The sequence below is a fragment of the Urocitellus parryii genome, chromosome 4, assembly GCF_045843805.1.
Source record: "Urocitellus parryii isolate mUroPar1 chromosome 4, mUroPar1.hap1, whole genome shotgun sequence".
Taxonomy (NCBI): domain Eukaryota; kingdom Metazoa; phylum Chordata; class Mammalia; order Rodentia; family Sciuridae; genus Urocitellus; species Urocitellus parryii.
In genome coordinates this window covers 208,486,965-208,504,249 of record NC_135534.1, presented here as the reverse complement: position 1 = coordinate 208,504,249, position 17,285 = coordinate 208,486,965, and the positions used below count along the sequence as shown (strand labels likewise).

Genomic DNA, 17,285 nt, shown 5'->3' with positions numbered 1-17,285 from the left:
CCGCTGGTGGCCAGGCAGCCCTGGGATACGCCAGACCCCATGCCCAGCAGCTTCCTCGCCCATAGGTGGCCGGGAGCAGTCGGTCCTCACTGCTGACCCTCCCCTGCTGCACCTTCTTGCAAGGTGTCCTCGGTCCTGCTCATTCAAGTGTTGTCCATCTCCTTCACACAGCCAGGAAGGGGTAGAGTGGGGATGAGCCTGGGGCAGCAGCTTTATGATCAGGCCCCTGAGTCCCTCTCCCTCCATGTTCTGGGCTCTGAGGCACATGGGCAGGGGCAGAGTGGGAAGCTTAGTCCCCTATCTCAAAGAACTTATGGTCACTTATTCATTCAACAAACATTTATCAAGCACCTCTGCTGGGCTCTGTGCTGTCTTTGGGACACAGCGGTGAGCAAAACCATCCCTTTCCCTGCATGGTCAGTGGACAAGGGGGTCAGGAAAGGCCCTGTGTTGGCAGAATAATGATAGCTTGGGACAGAGCTGAGCCCCACAGGTGGAGCTGGGCAGGCCGTGCCTGGGTGGCTCTGGCAGCAAATGCCCAGGTGCTCAGGGGAATGGGACAGGGGCGGGCAGGGAGGCTCCCCGAAAGGGCATCGCTTGAGGCCAGGAGGCTCTGAATGCAGCAGGCACCGGCAGGGGCAGGGTGCCCCTGTGCAGGGTGGCCTTGGCTTAGGAGGGCTGAGCTGGGGAGGAAGGTGGCCAGGAGTCCCGGGACTGTCCCTGTGCCCCGTGGCCTGGCTGCCCTCACTGCTGTCTCTGGAGACCCCACCCCGGGCGGCCGAGGGCTGGAGGGGGCTGCAGGTCTCCCGTCTCTTTCAGAGTCCTTCACGCCCGACCACAAGCCCCTGATGGGGGAGGCGCCTGAGCTGCGGGGGTTTTTCCTGGGCTGTGGCTTCAACAGTGCAGGTGAGCCCGGGCCATGGCGAGGTCCTCGGGTTCTCAGACTCTGGGTGGGCAGGGGAGGCCTGTGAGAGTGGGCTTGGGGTGTGCTGCCCCCGGAGAGGGGAGCCTGGACTGGACGTGGGCCTGGGGACCGCTGCAGCTCTGTGCTTCCACCCTTGCCAGGAATGATGCTGGGCGGCGGCTGCGGGCAGGAGCTGGCCCACTGGATCATCCATGGGCGCCCAGAGAAGGACATGTATGGCTACGACATCAGGTGGGTGCTGCCACCCGGACCCCAGGCCGGGCCAGCAGTGCCAGGATGGGGAGGGGAGAAGGTGGGGACTCTTCAGGAAGGTGCCGTCCCTGGAAGCCAGGAGCCTTCCTGGAGGAGGCAGCAGGGGGGAGGAAGGGGAGGAGGCTGCCGGCAGCAGCAGCAGAGTCCAGGGGTCCCTGGCTCTGGCAGATCCACCGCCCTCACGGTTCCCGGGTCTCCTGTCCCGGCCCCTGCCTGATCCTCTGTCCCCAGCAGCAGGACCTCACAGCCACTTTGCACATGGGAAGACTGAGGCCTGTGGAGCTGGGGGGCAGGGCTGAGCTGGGACAGTGACTGCCTGTGCGTGTGCCGTCACCAGGGCAGGAGCTCTGGCCCGCGGCCTGTGCCCTCGTTCCCTGGCAGGGCCCACCTGGGCTGTGGGCAGGAATGTGGTGCCAGGCAGGCCTGGGCGCAGGGAGGGGCTTGGCTTTGGGTGGAGCTGGGGCAGGGGCTTGGATGCTGGTGGCAGGAGCCAGGAAGGTCCCAGCGGCCTCGTGGCCTTCTGCAGTCAGGGCCATCTCTTGGAGTCCAGGACAGTGCCCAGGTGCTCCCAGGCAAGGAGGGTGGCTCCCCACTCTCTCCTGACCCAGGCCCAAAGCTCATGCCCACGACAGTGTCCTGAGCTCACAGCTGGCCCTGGCCGGGCACACTGGGCCCTGGGGGACACCACGGGGTGGAGCATCTTGGCAGGAGGCTGCTTGGCCCCTGCTCGTTCCACACCTCCATGTGCTCCTGTCAGGCAGACCCCTGGGGACCCAGCTGCCCAAGTGCCCAAGATGGGGACAGTGTGGGGCGGAGGGGTGTGTCCAGCTGGGAGAGCCCCTTGCTCCGGCTGGCTCATTCCCTCCTGGCCTGGGGAGGACATGACCCGCTCTCGCGGACAGACGTCTGGGGCTGAGATCCCCATGCCACGCCCTGCACTGCCCTGGTCAGTGAGGTCTGCACTGGGCCCCTGGAGCTGCTCCAGGGCTGCACCCGTGCATGCTCCCCAGGGAGGAATGTTCTAGAAATGATACAGTTGCAGGACACCTGGAGGAAGGGCGGGTCCCAGCTCCTCCTGCAGATAGCAGGACTCTGTGGGGGTCACCCAGCAGTGCAGCTGGGGCTGTCCTCAGCGCTGGCCATCCTGGGGGCACCAGACCTGCTGGTCCACAGCCCTCTGTGCTGTGTGGCTTCCATACCCAGTGCGACAGCAGAGTGGGCGCCTGCCACCACCAGGGCCGCTGTGGACCTGGAGCCGTCCACTCTCACCAGAGCTTCCGCCACCCGGCCTGAGCCAGGGGCAGAGCAAGATGCAGGCCCTGCAGGAGAGAGTGAGGCGTCAAGGAGGGCAGCAGAGAGCTGTCCAGAGAAGCCGGCTTCAGAGGAAGGGCCGGCTCCAAACGTAGGCTCCTATGCCCGCCTGTGACCGCAGGAGGTCAGGCAGAGGGCACCACAGCCACCCCTTGTCCTACACATGGGGGCAAGCTCGGAGCAGGAGGGCCCTGGACGGGGCAGTGGGTGCCAGTGCTGGGTCCTGGGCTGTCTGGCTCATGGGCAGCTGCCCCCGGGTGGCAGGGTGGTGGATCGAGTTGAGCCAGGTGGGTCTCAGTCGCCAGCCCACACTATCCACCGTTGGCCCTGGGCTGGAGGCTCCTCTTCTCCGAGCCTCAGTTTCTGCTTCTGTGAACTGGGCACAGTGACCTACCTCCCAGAGTGCGTCTGAGGCTCACGAATGGACGCTGTGCCCAGTACCTGACATGGGCAGGGCCAGAGCAGGTCCGTCTTATCAGGAAGGCTTTGGGGCAGGTTAGTTGGAGAAGTGTCCTTCCTTGTTCAAGTGAAGAGTGTAGCCCTGGCTGCGGCCCCAACTGTGGGTCCCTCTGCCCACTGCTCACAGGCCCCTGTGGGCCACAGGGGGTGTTGGGGGCCTGATTTCACTCCCTGCGGGTCTCTGAGCTGAGGCCCCATGGCCCCTGCCCCACAGATAGGAGCAGAAGGGCCAGTGGAGAAGGGGCCAGCTGTGCCTGCCATGTGGCCAGCAGTGTCTGCTGCTGTCTGCTGGTACAGGGCCCACCCAGCCCCGTCCACTCCACCCCGGGGCCTGAGAAGGGCCCCCCACCAGGAGCAGCACTCCCAGCAGCTGAGAGACCACCTGGCTCGTGCCTGCAGCCCTCAGTGCCCGGGGACAGCCCAGCCATGGAGTGCAGTGAGGGCCCAGGGGTGCCCCTGGATGCCTCCCTCCCCAGCTCAGCCTTCCTAAGCCAAGCCCATGCCCTGCACATGGGCACGCTGCCCCTGTGGCTGGACACACAGTTTTTGATTGTGGCCTCCAGACTCCTCATCCAGCATGAGCCCCCTGAGCCCCAGTGTCCCCAAGTGTGATGTGGGCCCTATGAACAGGGCAACTCTGGGGGTGAGGAGAGGGTTCTTGCAGAATGTGCTCTGCCCTGGGCCTGGGCTGGAGGAGAGGCCCCTGCAGAGAGCGGTCACTGGAAATAGTGTCCTCACCCTGACCCTCCCCGCCCCCCGAGACTGCCCACCCCAGACCAGAGTCATGCCTTGCCAGACTCTCGCACGGTCCAGGAGCTGCTCAGCCGCTGAGGCTCTGACAGGTATCCCTGAGGACAGAGGCCCGGCCAGGACGTGGCTGTCCAGGTGGTGGACCGCGGAGGGTGACGGGACTCCTAGCTAGAGAGGGCAGACCGCTGGAGGCTGGGGCGAGCCAGAGTCTGAGAACTGGGCATTGTGGGGAGGGGACTGCAGGGCCCTGACACTGCAGGGACAGAGGTCGGACTCTGTCCTGCAGCAGATCTGTGGGGGTCTCACCCAGGTGGCCTGTCCCACTTAAAGGCAGGAGTGGGGACCAGGAACCCCCAGCATTCAGAATCTGGACAGTGGAGGCCCTGGAACAGGCTGGACCCGAGCCCAGGGCCCTGGTGGGAGTGGGGACCCTGCAGGCCCTGGGCTCCTGGACCCCACTCTGCAGGCAGCCCTGGGCCACAGGGGAGGGGCTGGGGCCTCTTGACACCCAGCCCCAGGAGGCCTCTGGGGAGGGTGGGGGTCCAGTTGATGCTGGGTCCTGAGCCACCTGGCCCAGGCCGTGTCGCCAGGCGGTGACCTGGGCCCTCCCTGTACGGCAGGCGCTTCCACCACTCACTCACAGACCACAGCCGCTGGATCCGCGAGCGCAGCCACGAGTCCTATGCCAAGAACTACTCCGTGGTCTTCCCCCACGACGAGCCGCTGGCCGGGCGGAACATGAGGACAGACGCCCTGCACCAGGTGCCCTCCTGTGGCCACAGGCTGCAGTGACCCTCTGGGATGTCCTCGGGGTACTGGGTAGTGGAAGGCAGACCCACCCCAGATGTTATCCCAGCATGGGTGCTGGGTGCTGGGTGCCGTGCCGGTGAGGGAGAGGCGCGGGTGGCTGGGGGGGCTCCTGTGGGGCCCAAGGGAGGAGATGTCCTGGAGAACCAGGAAGTGTCCTGACGCTGGGAGCAGTGCTGGAGGCAGGGGCACGGAGGGCAGCAGCTAGGCCCCTGTGCCCAGGCCGCCCTCCTGCCCCGCAGCCGGCTGGGACACTCTTCTCCTGGTGGGCGAGCTTCTACCTAGGTGACGAAACCCACTATCAGGCGCTCTTCCCCGGGGCCGGCGCTGTGACTCTCCTGCCCCAGGACCTAGGCACCCCTCGGTGTGCATCCCTAGTCATCCTAGCCAGAGGCTCTGCTTACTGGGGAACAGGAGTGATGGTTTCTGACCATTGAGGGCCTCAGGCGAAGTCTCTGGAGTGGACAGGTGGGTCAGGAGGCAGGCCCGGGGAGCAGGCAGCATCTAGGCTGGAGAAGGGGCCTCCCCCCACTGACCCTCCCATGCCAGGGCCCAAAAGGACCTGGCGTCTGCTGTACCACCCCCCAACCCCAGGAGAGGTCTGGCATGTCCTCTGCCAGTGGACTGGCCCCAGCCCAGTTGTGCTCCCAGGCCTCACAGAACCTTGGGGTCTCTGCAGCTGGACCCTGCTTTGAGCCACCCCCTGCCAGGCCCGACAGCTCAGAGGCCTGCCCGAATGAACTCAGGTCCCTGGGCTCCTGCTGGCTCAGGTGAGCTCCTAACCCAAGGGCCTTCCCAGGAGGCTGTGCAGGGGCTGAACCCCGCCGTCCAGAAGGGAGCCTCCGTCCCCCAGTCCTTCTCTTCCTCCTGAGCTGCACCTGTGATGCTTGTTTTTTAAAATAGTCACCTGCCCCTTTAGCATCTTGAGACCAACCTTCTTGTCCTTTGAAGGTGACCAATGGGGCACGCCCACCACTGTGCACTGACCACTGCTCTTCGGGGACCCCAACATGCAGGGAAGCCATGCCAGTGTCCAACCCCAGCCTTTCTCCCTGCCTGGGTCCCCATGGATGGAGGGAGGGGACGGTTGCAGCTGTGCCTGTCTTTGCCCCGTGCCACCCAGGGCTGGGCACACTGCCCGCCAGCCAGTCTGAGCCCGATGCCCTGCTGGCCCTGGCCCACTGCCTGGTGCTGGTCAGTGGGGTTGACTGTGGGCAGGACTCTTCCAAACCCACAGTGGGATTTTTTTTCCCCAAAATCAAGTTAATTTTCAGAGAAAAGTGCCTGGGTGTCACTTTATTATGCCCCTGGTGGTTCTCCTCGTGGTAAGAGCACCGAGTGTGAGGTCGGCCCTTTACCCATTTTAAAGGGTGCAATTTAGGTTACTCAGTCCCCTCCTTGCTGGGCAGCCATCAGCCCTGTTCAGTGTCCATGTGATAGGGCTCTTCTACCTGTGTGACAGTGAGCAGCTGCTGTGGACGTCCATGTGGAGTGTCCAGTGAGGCCCTGCTTCGCCCTGGGTGCACACGCAGGCAGAGCTGCTGGGTCACACACTCCAACCTGTATTTTCTGAGTGCTCTGAGCCGGGAGGCCAGGGTTCCTGCCCTCGCTGCCTGGAGAGGAGCTCCTGGCCCGTGGGCGGTCGCCTGTGTCCTCACGGGGAAGACAGAGGGCACTCTGGCCTCTCTTAAAAGGGCACCTGTCCTATGGATTAGGACCCACCCTAGGATCTCGTTTGGTCTCTTACCTCCTCACAGGCCCTGACCCCAAGCACAGGTCACTGGGGTTAGGGTTTCTCCACAGGAGTTTGTGGGGACACAATGCCGTCCATAGCTGCTGATGCTTCTCCAGGTTGGGGGTTCCCGGGGAGGCACGGGGGTGCGGGGGAGCTCCGGGGTGAGCTGGCTGTAGAACTCCAGATCTTTAGGTTTTTCAAAGATTTGGACTTTTAATTCATCATTTAGAAAGTAGAATGTGGAAAGCATTAGAGGCCAGGCCAGCCTGGGCTTGAAGACACATCACAATAATTGAGATGAGGAGTGGCACAGTTGACAGAAGAACGGGACTGTAAGAGTTGAAAGGAAAGAAAGATGAAGAATCAGGCGGGGGACCTGGCCCTGTGTGACGGGTGTTGTCCTCTCCCACAGGAGCTCCTTGAACAAGGCTGCGTGTTCCAGGAGCGGCACGGCTGGGAGCGGCCGGGATGGTTCAGCCCTCAGGGGACCGCTCCGGTGAGTGGTCCCAGGGGTGGCTGAGGGTCTGTGCAGCCCAGAGAACCTGCCCTGCTGCCCTCAGCCCACCCTGAGTCGGGGCAAGCCCGGTTCAGAGCAGCCGGTGCAGCCGGAGAGCAGCCGGGCCTCCCCGGGCACTGTGCAGGCTTCCCTGCCCCGGTGTGCTCTGTGGGCAGAGCAGAGGGTGCCCCGCCTGGGCACAGCTCGAAGACTCCCCGGTGGTGGGAGGGACTCGGCCGTCTTCACACAGCTTTTTGCACGTATTTTTGGCAACTCCAACTGTTAGTTTATGTTAGTAGGAGGCTGGTTAGTGGGAGGGTTTATACTCGATGTGTTCAGATGATCTACTGAGATGCCCCACGCCCTGGCCTCCGAGGACCTTCCTGGGCCTCCCTGCTCCTCCTGGGGATGGGCCCTTGGAGCAGCCTTGGGGCTTGGAGGTGGGTTGGGCTGGGCTGGGTGCGGATCTGTGCATCAAGCCCTTTCCTGTCGCTGTGCTGCTCTGCCTTCTCCCAGTGGGACCCTCCCCCATCTCCATGGCAACCCACCTCCACGGCCCATTTCCTGGGCACCCTGAGGGGAGACGGGAGCCACAGCTGGCTCACAGGGCCTTGGGCCCTGTGTGGATGTCCTCAGAGCCTCCTCAGTCACTGCCAATTCTCTCGCTAGTCCCTAGGACATAGGGTCCCTGGGGACCGTGCAGAAGGCTAGGCCTGGGCAGACCTGCCCTTTTAAGCCTGGAAGCCCCTCTGTCCTGGAGTCCTGGACAAGGAGAGGGGCGTGGAATACCCTTGGGCCCCCATGAGCAGATTTTTCACACAGGGGGGCCACCTGGGAGTCCAGGAGACGGGGAGCTGCCTCCTGATTCCTGGCACCTCTTTGGGGCTACAGTGGGGGAGCAGGCCTGCTGGGGTCTAAGGGTGGGCGAGCATGCCCCGCTAGGGAGGGAGAGGGGCTGTGGAGCCCGCCAGGCAGGCCTGAGTTCCCCTTGTTCCCACCTGTGGAAAGGCGTGGCCCCAGGCCGACTAGAGGCCCTGGAGGTGAGGATGGCCTGCTCCTTACACCCTGTGCAGGGGCCGGCAGGGGGAGGGGCGTCAGCAGGAGCAGAGGCCAGGAGGTCCCAGGGTCGTGGGGCATCTGAGAGAGGCAGGCAGCTCACGGGAGAGGTGAGGCGAAGGTGCAGGAGCCCCACACGGAGCCCCCACTCACGCCCGCCCAGCATGACACGGCCTTGGGTGCTGTCAGTGACCTCAGGCCAGGTGTGACCTCTTTGTGCCTCAGATTCCTCATCCGCAGAAGGGGTCACCCTTGTGAGGAGCATGGGCCACGTCAGCAGGGCTTGTCCCAGGGTGGAAACGAGTCCCAGATTGCCACAGAAACCGCACCTGCGCCATGGCTGGGACGTGCCAGCCCCTCACCTTCGTTCGCCCTTCTCAGCGGGTCACTTCCCTCTCTGCCCAACAGCGCCCTGAGGGCCTCTCTGGCCTCCTCACCCCTCACTCCCTAAATTGGGATCCAGCCTCTTCTCCCCCACCCCGGGGCCCCTACTGGTCTGGTCCCCAGCTCTCACAGGCGCCACGTGTGCAGCTGTTGGTATTGCCTAGGCTGCACCCCTCCCACCCGGCCACCACCCACGCATGCCCACTGGACAGGAGGCGCTGAGGGCAGACTAGCGCACCACCTGCCCAGTGGTGGGCCCAGCTATTTGTAGAGAGAGGGAGGGGGGAAGAGAGGAAGAGGGGAGGTGGGCAGTGACCATGTCCTCTGCCCCAGGTCCCCGACTACGACTACTACGGGGCCTACGGGAACCAGGTGCACCAGGACTGTGCCTACACCAGGCTGCTGGAGGACGAATACACCTTCGAATTCCCGCCCCACCACGGTGTGGTAAGCAGCCAGCACCCTCCCGTGGCCCAGTCCCCCTCCCCATCCCCCTCCCGGCCCCTCATGCAGAATTCTCACCTGAGCTGCCTGTGGGGGCCCTCAGCCCAGCCCCTGGGGCTCCTGCGGGGCTCCTGCCCTGCTCCGGCTGACTCAGCTGTGGGACAGTCACCTGACAGTGGTTGTCAGCAGAATCACCTGAGGGCAAATCCCATTGCTCAGGGCAGCGTGGGGGGGGGGCAGGGGGCTGGGGGTGGGCCAGGTGGCCTGGGTCGCTGTGTGGCCTCAGGCCAGGCCAGCACCCCTCTGAGCCCTTCTTGGGGGATGGGTCTTCCTCCGGCAGAGGGCTCTGCCCACAGCTGTAGGTCCAGGACCAGGTGGGCTTGCTGATGCTGGGCACCTGGCCCCTGAATGGGCCCCTCCAGGGGACAGCAGGGAACCGAGCTGGGGAAGCTCTGCTGTTACAATCTGCGTGCTGCAGACTTCTGCCCCTTCCTCCAAAAATGGTCAGGTGAAGCTGGCCAGATGGAGCCCTGGGCAGCCCACAGCCCCTTGGTGCCCGACTCCCCACCACCCTGGGCTGAGCCTGGGCTGGGCCTCCCCTCCAGCAGCCTGCACCCCGCAGGCAGCTCCCGTGCAATAAGCAAAGCCCCGCCCACCCCTAGCCCAGCCACCTGCTGGGCACTACTGCTGTTCCTGGGCCCTTGTGCCTGGTCTGGGAGCAGAGCCAGCCCTCAGCAGGACCCAGGGCCCAGGGTGGGGAGCCTCGGGAGGGGCCCTGGTGCCTGACAGGGCTTCATGGGGGAGCCACTCTGCTCGACCTTGCTGAGAAGGTTGATGCTCTCTGTGTTGCCCTGAAGCCCCCAGTGCTCCTTCAACAGGAGCGGGTCTTGAGGGAGGGGACCATTTATCTCCACCACTGTCCCCACTATCCCCAAAGCTTGCTCCAGTGCAAGTTTGGGCAGAGGCCTGGGGAGAGGCCATGCTGAGGGGGAAGCAGGAGGCCCCTGGTCACGAAGCGCGGGAGCTGCAGGCGGGCTCAGCGCCCAGTCCCTGGCGGTGCCTCCCTCACGGGAGTCTCGGGGCTGCGTCTGGCACCTTCAGGCTGCAGCTCCCGAAGCCTCTGGGACTCCCGGCCCTGAGGATGTGGAGGCTCCGGGAGATGCCAACTTGGCTGGGTGTCTTCACCAGCCTCCGCACCGCGGCTGAGACGGTCCCAGCGCAGGAAACGCGCTCGCTGTCAGTGCTGGCAGCCGCCCCAGGCTGGGCAGACGGCGGGCAGCAGCCCAGGACGCTGCTTGGGGTTTTGGTTTTGGTCTGCAAACAGTGGGTGCTCCATAAAGGCTAGTGATGTCAGGAGGGAGGCTGACGAGCAGCTGAAGGGCAGGGAGGAGGAGGTGTCCACATTGTGCTGCAGAGTGACCACCTGTCCCAGGGGGCAGCTGGGCGGCAGTGCTGCCCATTTGCCTGGAGTGGACACTGGCCCATTTCCATGTCTGCCCGTGTGGCGTCTCTGAGCATTGGGGTGGGACCGAGACCCACAGTGGGCTCCCATGGCTCCTTTGCTCCTGTGCCACCCGAGGCCCCCTAGGGCACCTGAGCCTGGCAGTGGCCACCTGTGGGGCGGGCTGGGGAGGACATAGTGCAGCCCAAGGCACATGGGGCCCACCTGGTGTGGGAAAGCCGCTGCCATGGTCACATTCGGGGTTGGTCATGACAGTGAGGTCGTGGTCTGCTCAGTGTCAGGGGGCAGTGTGGGAGGGAAGGCCGAAGACCCACTGAGGTGCTGGTGGGCTGTGGGGAGGGCAGTGGGAGAGCTGGGTTGGCCGTGATTCACATACCGTGCGGTTCATCCATCGAAAGGGCCGGATTCGGGGATTTTCAGTGAGTCCACAGGGCCGTCGCATGGCCATCAGCGCAGTCTAGTTCTGGCCACCCCCTTATCCACCCTGTCCCACCCCAGGCCACAGCAGCCACTAATCTGCTTCCTGTCTCTAGGAGCTGCCTCGTGTAATCCATTTAAGTGGACTTATAAAATAGACGTGCTTTTGTGGCCAGTTTCTTTCATTAGCAGAATATCCTCAAGGTCCTTCTGTGTGGTGGTGTGTGGTGGCGTGTAGTGGCGTGTGGTGGCATGTGGTGTTTGTACTCCCTGCCTCTTGCACACTGGAGCCTGCTGCAGGCACATACCACAGTTCATCTGTCCATTCGTCTGTGGATGGGCCTTAAGGGTTGCTCCCGTTTGGGGCAGTCATGAATGTTGTGCTGGGAGCATCTGGGTGCAGGTTGTGTTCCGACGCCCGGGCTGGAGTGGCCGAGGTGTGGTCACTCTGTCCAACAGTGGTCTCCCCCCAGCAGTGTGTGTGAGTTCCAGCTCCACCCCCGGCTTCGACGGCCACTCTCGCCAAGCTGCAGGGGGTAAAGAGGGGTCCCGTCGCGGTTTTGACCTGCGACGTCTAACTATTCGCCTTGCGCACCTTTTCGTGGGCTGTTGGCCCCTCGATATCCTCTCTGGGGAAATGTATATTCAGACCTTTGGCTTATTTTAAATTGAGTTGCTTGTCTTTTTATCATTGCGTTAAAAGATTTTTTGAAATATACACCCTGGATAGGAGCCCCTTGGAGATATCTATCATATGCAAACCTTCTCTCCTGGTGGGGTTGTCTCTCACTGTCAGGATGGTGTCCTTTGCAGGAGAAACTTAAAATTTAGATGACATCTGACTCATCTCTTCCTTCCTTTTTGTCCCTTACATTTTTGACGTCATGTATAAGAAACTAACTCAAGGTCCCAGACATTTCCTTCTGAGTTTTCTCCTGAGGGCTTTGTAATTTAGCTCCTCTGAGATAAGTTTTGTGCATGGTGTGAGGAAGGAGTCCAGATTCATTCTTGTGCATGTGGCTGTCCTGCTATCACAGCGCTCTGTGTTGGAGACTCTCCTGTGAGAAAGTGTGTTGGTCCCTTTTCAGAATACACTGTTCAGCCCTAAGTGTAAAATTGGGGTGTAGGAAAGGCAGCCAGGGGAGAAAGAGCAGAGCGGAGAGTTACAAGCAGGTAACACCAGATCATTCATAGCCTCTTGGCAAACAGGAGGCGGGGGAAGCGGTGGCCTGACCCATGGGCCAAAAGCACTGGATCCAAGACTTTGCTGCCCCAGGGGAACAGAGGGAGGTGGGGACAACTCAAGGTACATTTCTTTAAACAGCCCAATAGGAGACAGTAAAACCTAGATGATGACCCCAGGAAGACAGTGCACCCCACGGTACTCAGCCAACAAGGAGCCGGGGGGACCTGCGCTCTCGGGGTAGAGTGCTGGTTGTTAGTGCTCTGGGTGTGCCTGCTCCCAGACACCTGGTCTCGCTCAACCATCAGTCAAGTAAAGCCTGGCCTTTCTGCTGTTCCTGCGTCCTGTAGTCCATGCTTTGGGCTTGGACAGGTGAGTGTGTACCTCACTCCCACGGAACTCTCTTGTCACCCTTGTTGAAAAACCAGTTAACCGTACACATGAGGGTCTATTTCGAGAATGTGGATTGCACCCTGCTGACCTCTGACCTGCTGACCATCCTTGAGTCAGTCCAACTCTGGTTTATCTGCTAGCTTTGCAGTAAGTTTTGCCAACAGGGAATGTGAGTCCTCCAATTTGTTCTTTTGTCCCCAAGATTGTTTGGAACATCCTGGTCCCTTAGGGTTCCATGTGGATTCTGGGGTCAGCTGGTCAGTGTCTGCCGAAGCCGGCTGAGGTTTCGGTGGGGATTTTGTGGACTGTGGAGATCAATGAGGGGTGTGTTGTCACCTTGACATAGCTCATGTCTTCTCCCCATGAGCACGGGCTGTCCTTCCACTTCTTTAGGTCTTCTTAAATTTCTCTCCAAAACGTTTCCAGTTCTTTAGAGTACAGAGTTTGCATTTCTTTCGTTAACCTCATTCCCAAGCATTTTTTATTATTTGATGCTATTGTAAATAGAATTATTTTCTCCATTTCCTTTTTGGAATGTGCAGTGTTAGTCTATAGAAATACAATTGCTTTTATTATTTTTATTTTTGGTCTGTTGGCTTTGTATCCTGCAAACTTTTGAACTATTTTATTAGTTCTAATAATTTTTTTAGTGGGTTCTTTAGGATCTTCTACATGTAAGGTCATGTTATCTGTAAATATGTGTATTTTTACTTCTTCTTTTCCAATCTGGTTGCCATTTATTATTATTGTTACTTTGCCTAATTGCCCGGGCTAGGGCCTCCACTATAAGGTTGAATACAGTGGGTGGGAGTGGTATTGCTTCTGATCTTGGAGGTGGGAGTCAGTGTTTGATCACGACGTACAGTGTGTATGTACACACGGTTTTTGTAGGTTGCCAGGTGGAGGGAGCTCCTTCTGTCATTTGTTTTTAATCATGATTTGTGTCAAGTGCTCTTTCTGTATTGAATGATTATGTGTTTTCCGTTTTTTATTCTGTGAATGTGGTTTAACTTCACGTTCTTGGGATGAGCCTATTGATCATGGTGTAGAATCCTTCCTTGATGTTGGATTGAGTTTGCTGTATTTTGTAGAGGATTGTGTCTACATTCATAAAGGATGTTGGTCCATAGTTTTCTTTTATCTTTGGTTTTGGCATCAGGATAATGCTGGCTTCCTAGAATAAATTGGAATAACATTTCCTACTGTGATAGTTTGGGGGAAGAATTTGTGAAGAATTGGTATCACTTCTTTGAATGTTAGATGAAATTCCCCAGTGAAGACATCTGGGCCTGGGCATTTCTTCTTTTTTTCAATATTTATTTTTAAGTTGTAGCTGGACACAATACATTTATTTTATTTATTTTTATGTAGTGCTGAGGATTGAAACCAGGTGCCTCACATGTACTAGGTGAGTGCTCTACTGCTGAGCCACAACCCCAGCCCCAGCCTGGGCATTGCTTTGTGGAAAAATTTTAAAGGCTTAAAAAATTTTCTTTCTTTCTTCCTTCCTTCCTTCCTTCCTTCCTTCCTTCCTTCCTTCCTTCCTTCATTCCTTCCTTCCTTTCTTTCTTGTGCTGAGACTCAAACTCAGTGTCTCACATATTAGGCAAGCACCCTACCACTGAGCCACAACCCCAGCCCTAATCTCTTTGTTTGTTATAATTTTATTCATATTTTTCCATCTTTATTCAGTTTCAGTGATTCATGCTTTCTAGACACTTGTCCATTCTAACTAATTTGTGGTGTATTATTATCAGTTGTCTTTCCCTAGGACCCTCCTCTGTCTGTGGGATTGCTGATTTTAGTAAAGGTTTGTCAATTTTGTTGATCTATTCAAAGAGCCAACTTTTGGTTTTGCTGATTTTTCTAGTCTAATCTATCATTTCTTTCCTTCTGCTTGCTTTGGGTCTCGTGTGCTATTTTTCCAGGTTCCCAAAGTGGAAGGTTGGGTTGTTGAGCCTCTTATGACATAGGCTCGTGTGGCTGTCACCCTCCGTGTGAGCACAGCCTTTACGTGTTCACAAGTGATTGTGGGTTGGGTGTTGGGACCGTCCACTCACCTCACAGTAGTTCCTTAGTGCCCTTTGATCTGTTGGTTCTTTAAGAGTGTCCTCTTTAATTTCCACTTATTTGTGGATTTCCCAGTTTTTTTTTTTTTTCTGCTTCTAATTTTGCAGGTCAAAGAACCTGCCTTGTGTAAGTTGAATCCTTTTGAATTTGCCGAGCCTGGTTTTATGACTGAGCGAGTGATCTCATCTAGAGAATGTTCCCTGTGCTGGAGAGAGTGTGTCCTGCGCTGGGAAGGGCTGGCTCAGTCTGGGAGGGAGGAGGGGAGGCTCAGAACAGGTGCACTGGGGAGGGCCCAGACCCCAGTGGTGAGGGGAAAGTGCACCTCAAAGACCTTGCACACCCACCCCGGGACTTTTCAGATCCAGAAGGAGTGTCTGACCTGCAGAGGGGCTGCTGCTGTGTTCAACATGTCCTACTTTGGGAAGTTCTACCTGCTGGGGCTGGATGCCAGCAAGGCTGCCGACTGGCTCTTCTCTGCAGATGTCAGCAGACCCCCAGGTACAGGCTTGAGTGGTGGGCCACTCTCCTCTCATACCCAGCACCACAGTGCAGCCCCAGGCACCAGACACAGGGCAGGGGTCATGACCCCAGCGCCCCTCCTTGGGCCTGGCCTGGACACCTCCAGCTCCTCTGATACCTCCAAGCCCCGGCTCCAGGGCCGTCTCCTTGCCCAGCCCCACAGTGGGTCCTTCCTTCTCCTCCCTCTGGCTTCCTTCTTTCTTAGCTCCAGAAAGGAGGCGTGGCAGCAGGCCCTCAGGGCTGCCTCCTGGCACGGGAGGGCCCAGCCTCTGCCCCCAGGATGCTGTCCCCAGTAGGGTTTCGAGAATTAAAAATCCAGGACCCTCAATTGAATTTGACTTTGGATGAATAATGAATAATTTTACAGTGGTATCTCCTGCCCACTCCTGCCCACTCCTGCCCACTCTCTGCCTGCTGTACTGCTCACTATTGCACCACCCAAAACCCACCTGCTCTCGTCCTTATTCATTTCCTGTGGCTGCAGTCACAATGCCACCAAATAGGTGGCTTAAAACAGCAGAAATCTATTGTTTCATAGTCCTGGTGGCCAGATGTTGGAATTGGGGTATCCTCTGTGCTAGGCTCCCCAAGACCCTGGGTGGTCTCCCTCTGGACTCCCCAGTGTGGCACCTGATGTCTGGCTGGGGACCTGGCCTTGGCTGGGCTTCAGTCGGTCCACGCCACTGTCCCTGATGCCACACGGCCTTCTCCTGCATTTCCTTCCTGTAAGGAGGGCAGTCACATGGGACGGGGACCAGGCCCACCCTAAGGACCCCTCCCCATTGCTGGATTACATAGGGTAACAGAGACCCTGTTCCCCCTAAGGCCAGCCCCAGGTCCTGGGGCAGCTCTTCACATGTCTGTCTGGGGACACAACTTGACCCTAACACTCTCCATCCAGCCCCCGTCCATGGCTGGGTGTGTCCTGCTCACCCCGAGGCGCCCTCTGCCTGCCGCCCACTCAGCCCCCCATCTCTGCCCCCTTCCACCTGTCCTTTTCTCCTCCACCGTCTTCCCCTCCCACGCTGGCCACAGCCTCCTGCCCTCCACCTGTCTGTCCGTCACCCACCTTCCCTTTTCCCTGTCCGTCCTCTGTCCACCCACATGACCCTTTTCCACAGACCTCATGGCCTCTGCTCAGCAGGCCCAGGGCTGAGGCAGGGGTGGCTCTTGCCCCTGGAAACCTCTGGTGACCGCTGGGAGGGATGGAGTGGGAGGCAAGCAGCTCAGCAGGAAGGAGCCTCCCTCCCAGGACAACAGTGTGGGTGACCTTGCCCTCGGTGGCCCTCTGGGTCACCTGTCTTCCAAGGCCACCTCCTGTGGGTGACCTGCCAAGGGGTTCTCCAGAATGAGGAGAGCTGCCAGCTGCCCTCCACTCATCCACGCCTGCCCCGCCCCGCTGCCCACCCACCCTGGCCCGTGTGAACAGACCTGGCTCTCCCTGGCCCCCAGGCTCCACGGTGTACACCTGCATGCTGAACCAGCGCGGGGGCACCGAGAGCGACCTGACGGTCAGCCGCCTGGCCCCTGGCCCTGAGGCCGGCCCCCTGGCTCCTGCCTTTGAAGGTAAGAGACCCTGTGGGTGTGGGGCTGCTGCAGCTGCCGCCTGCTTGGGTGGAGGGCACTGGTGGCAGGACAATGCTGGCGGGAGGCTGGGGCTGAGCCTGGTGCCCTGCTGTGCCCGTGTGGCCAAGCTGGGGATGGGAGGGCTCCGTCGGGCAAAGGCAGCCTTGCTGGGTAGCGATGCGGTCACCGCGAGCTTGCTGGGCTTATTCTCCAGCCTCAGGCTGTGGTGCTCGGGGACAGCTCCTGTGGGCCAGCTCCGCTCCTGCCAGGAGGAGGCAGGCGGTCAGCCCTCCTGCCCGCAGTCACCCTCCTGCTGGGGATGGCTCTCTCCCTCTGCCTGGCTCTGTGCCTCTTCTCCCCGTAACTGCAGCTCAGGCCTGGGCAGGCCCAGACGTCCAGCTGGGTGTCCAGGCTGATGCCTGGCCCCACGGTGGGTCAACACCTCTGTCCCATCTGCACAGCCCAGTCGCCCCGTCAGCTCAGGCCCCCGATCCTGTCCCTCAGCCACACAGGAGCAGCCCCATTTCCTGTCCCCAGGGGAGCAGAGTGGGTGTGTCCCCTTCTCTGGGAAGGGCCGTGGCCTCCTGAGAGGCGGCTCTGCAGGGAGGACCACTGCTGTCCGCGTCTTCCTCTGGAAAGGGGGGTCAGCTGGTTGTGCTCAGCCCACTGCTGCTGGGCACCCTGCAGCCCTGGAGGGGCCCGCGGCTGGCTGCAGACGGGGCTGCCCCAGAGCCAGGGCCTGTGGATTGCTGTGCGTGTGTGTGTGTGTGAGTGGGAGTGTGTGTGGTGTGAGTGTGTGTGTGTGTGTGCGTGTGTGTGTGTGGGAGTGGGAGTGTATGTGGTGTGAGTGTGTGTGTGTGCGTGTGCGTGTGTGTGTGTGGGAGTGGGAGTTTGTGTGGTGTGAGTGTGTGTGTGTGTGCATGTGTGTGTGTGGGAGTGGGAGTGGGAGTGTGTGTGGTATGAGTGTGTGTGTGTGTGTGCGTGTGTGTGTGGGAGTGTGAGTGGGAGTGTGTGTGGTGTGTGTGTGTGTGTGTGCATGTGTGTGTGGGAGTGGGA

At 59.8% G+C, this 17,285-nt stretch overlaps 1 protein-coding gene across 4 annotated transcripts in view; it reads left to right on the top strand.

Moving 5' to 3' along the window:
- Positions 1 to 17,285, top strand: part of Sardh (sarcosine dehydrogenase) — a 54,404-nt gene that overhangs the window by 14,584 nt on the left and 22,535 nt on the right. For all 4 annotated transcript variants that reach the window (XM_026395444.2, XM_077798039.1, XM_026395447.2 and 1 more), the window contains exons 10-16: positions 820 to 906; positions 1,066 to 1,156; positions 4,318 to 4,459; positions 6,652 to 6,735; positions 8,509 to 8,622; positions 14,504 to 14,642; positions 16,116 to 16,229. In XM_026395444.2, coding sequence (XP_026251229.1) covers positions 820 to 906; positions 1,066 to 1,156; positions 4,318 to 4,459; positions 6,652 to 6,735; positions 8,509 to 8,622; positions 14,504 to 14,642; positions 16,116 to 16,229 — 771 coding nt within the window. The remainder of the gene's footprint in view (positions 1 to 819; positions 907 to 1,065; positions 1,157 to 4,317; positions 4,460 to 6,651; positions 6,736 to 8,508; positions 8,623 to 14,503; positions 14,643 to 16,115; positions 16,230 to 17,285) is intronic.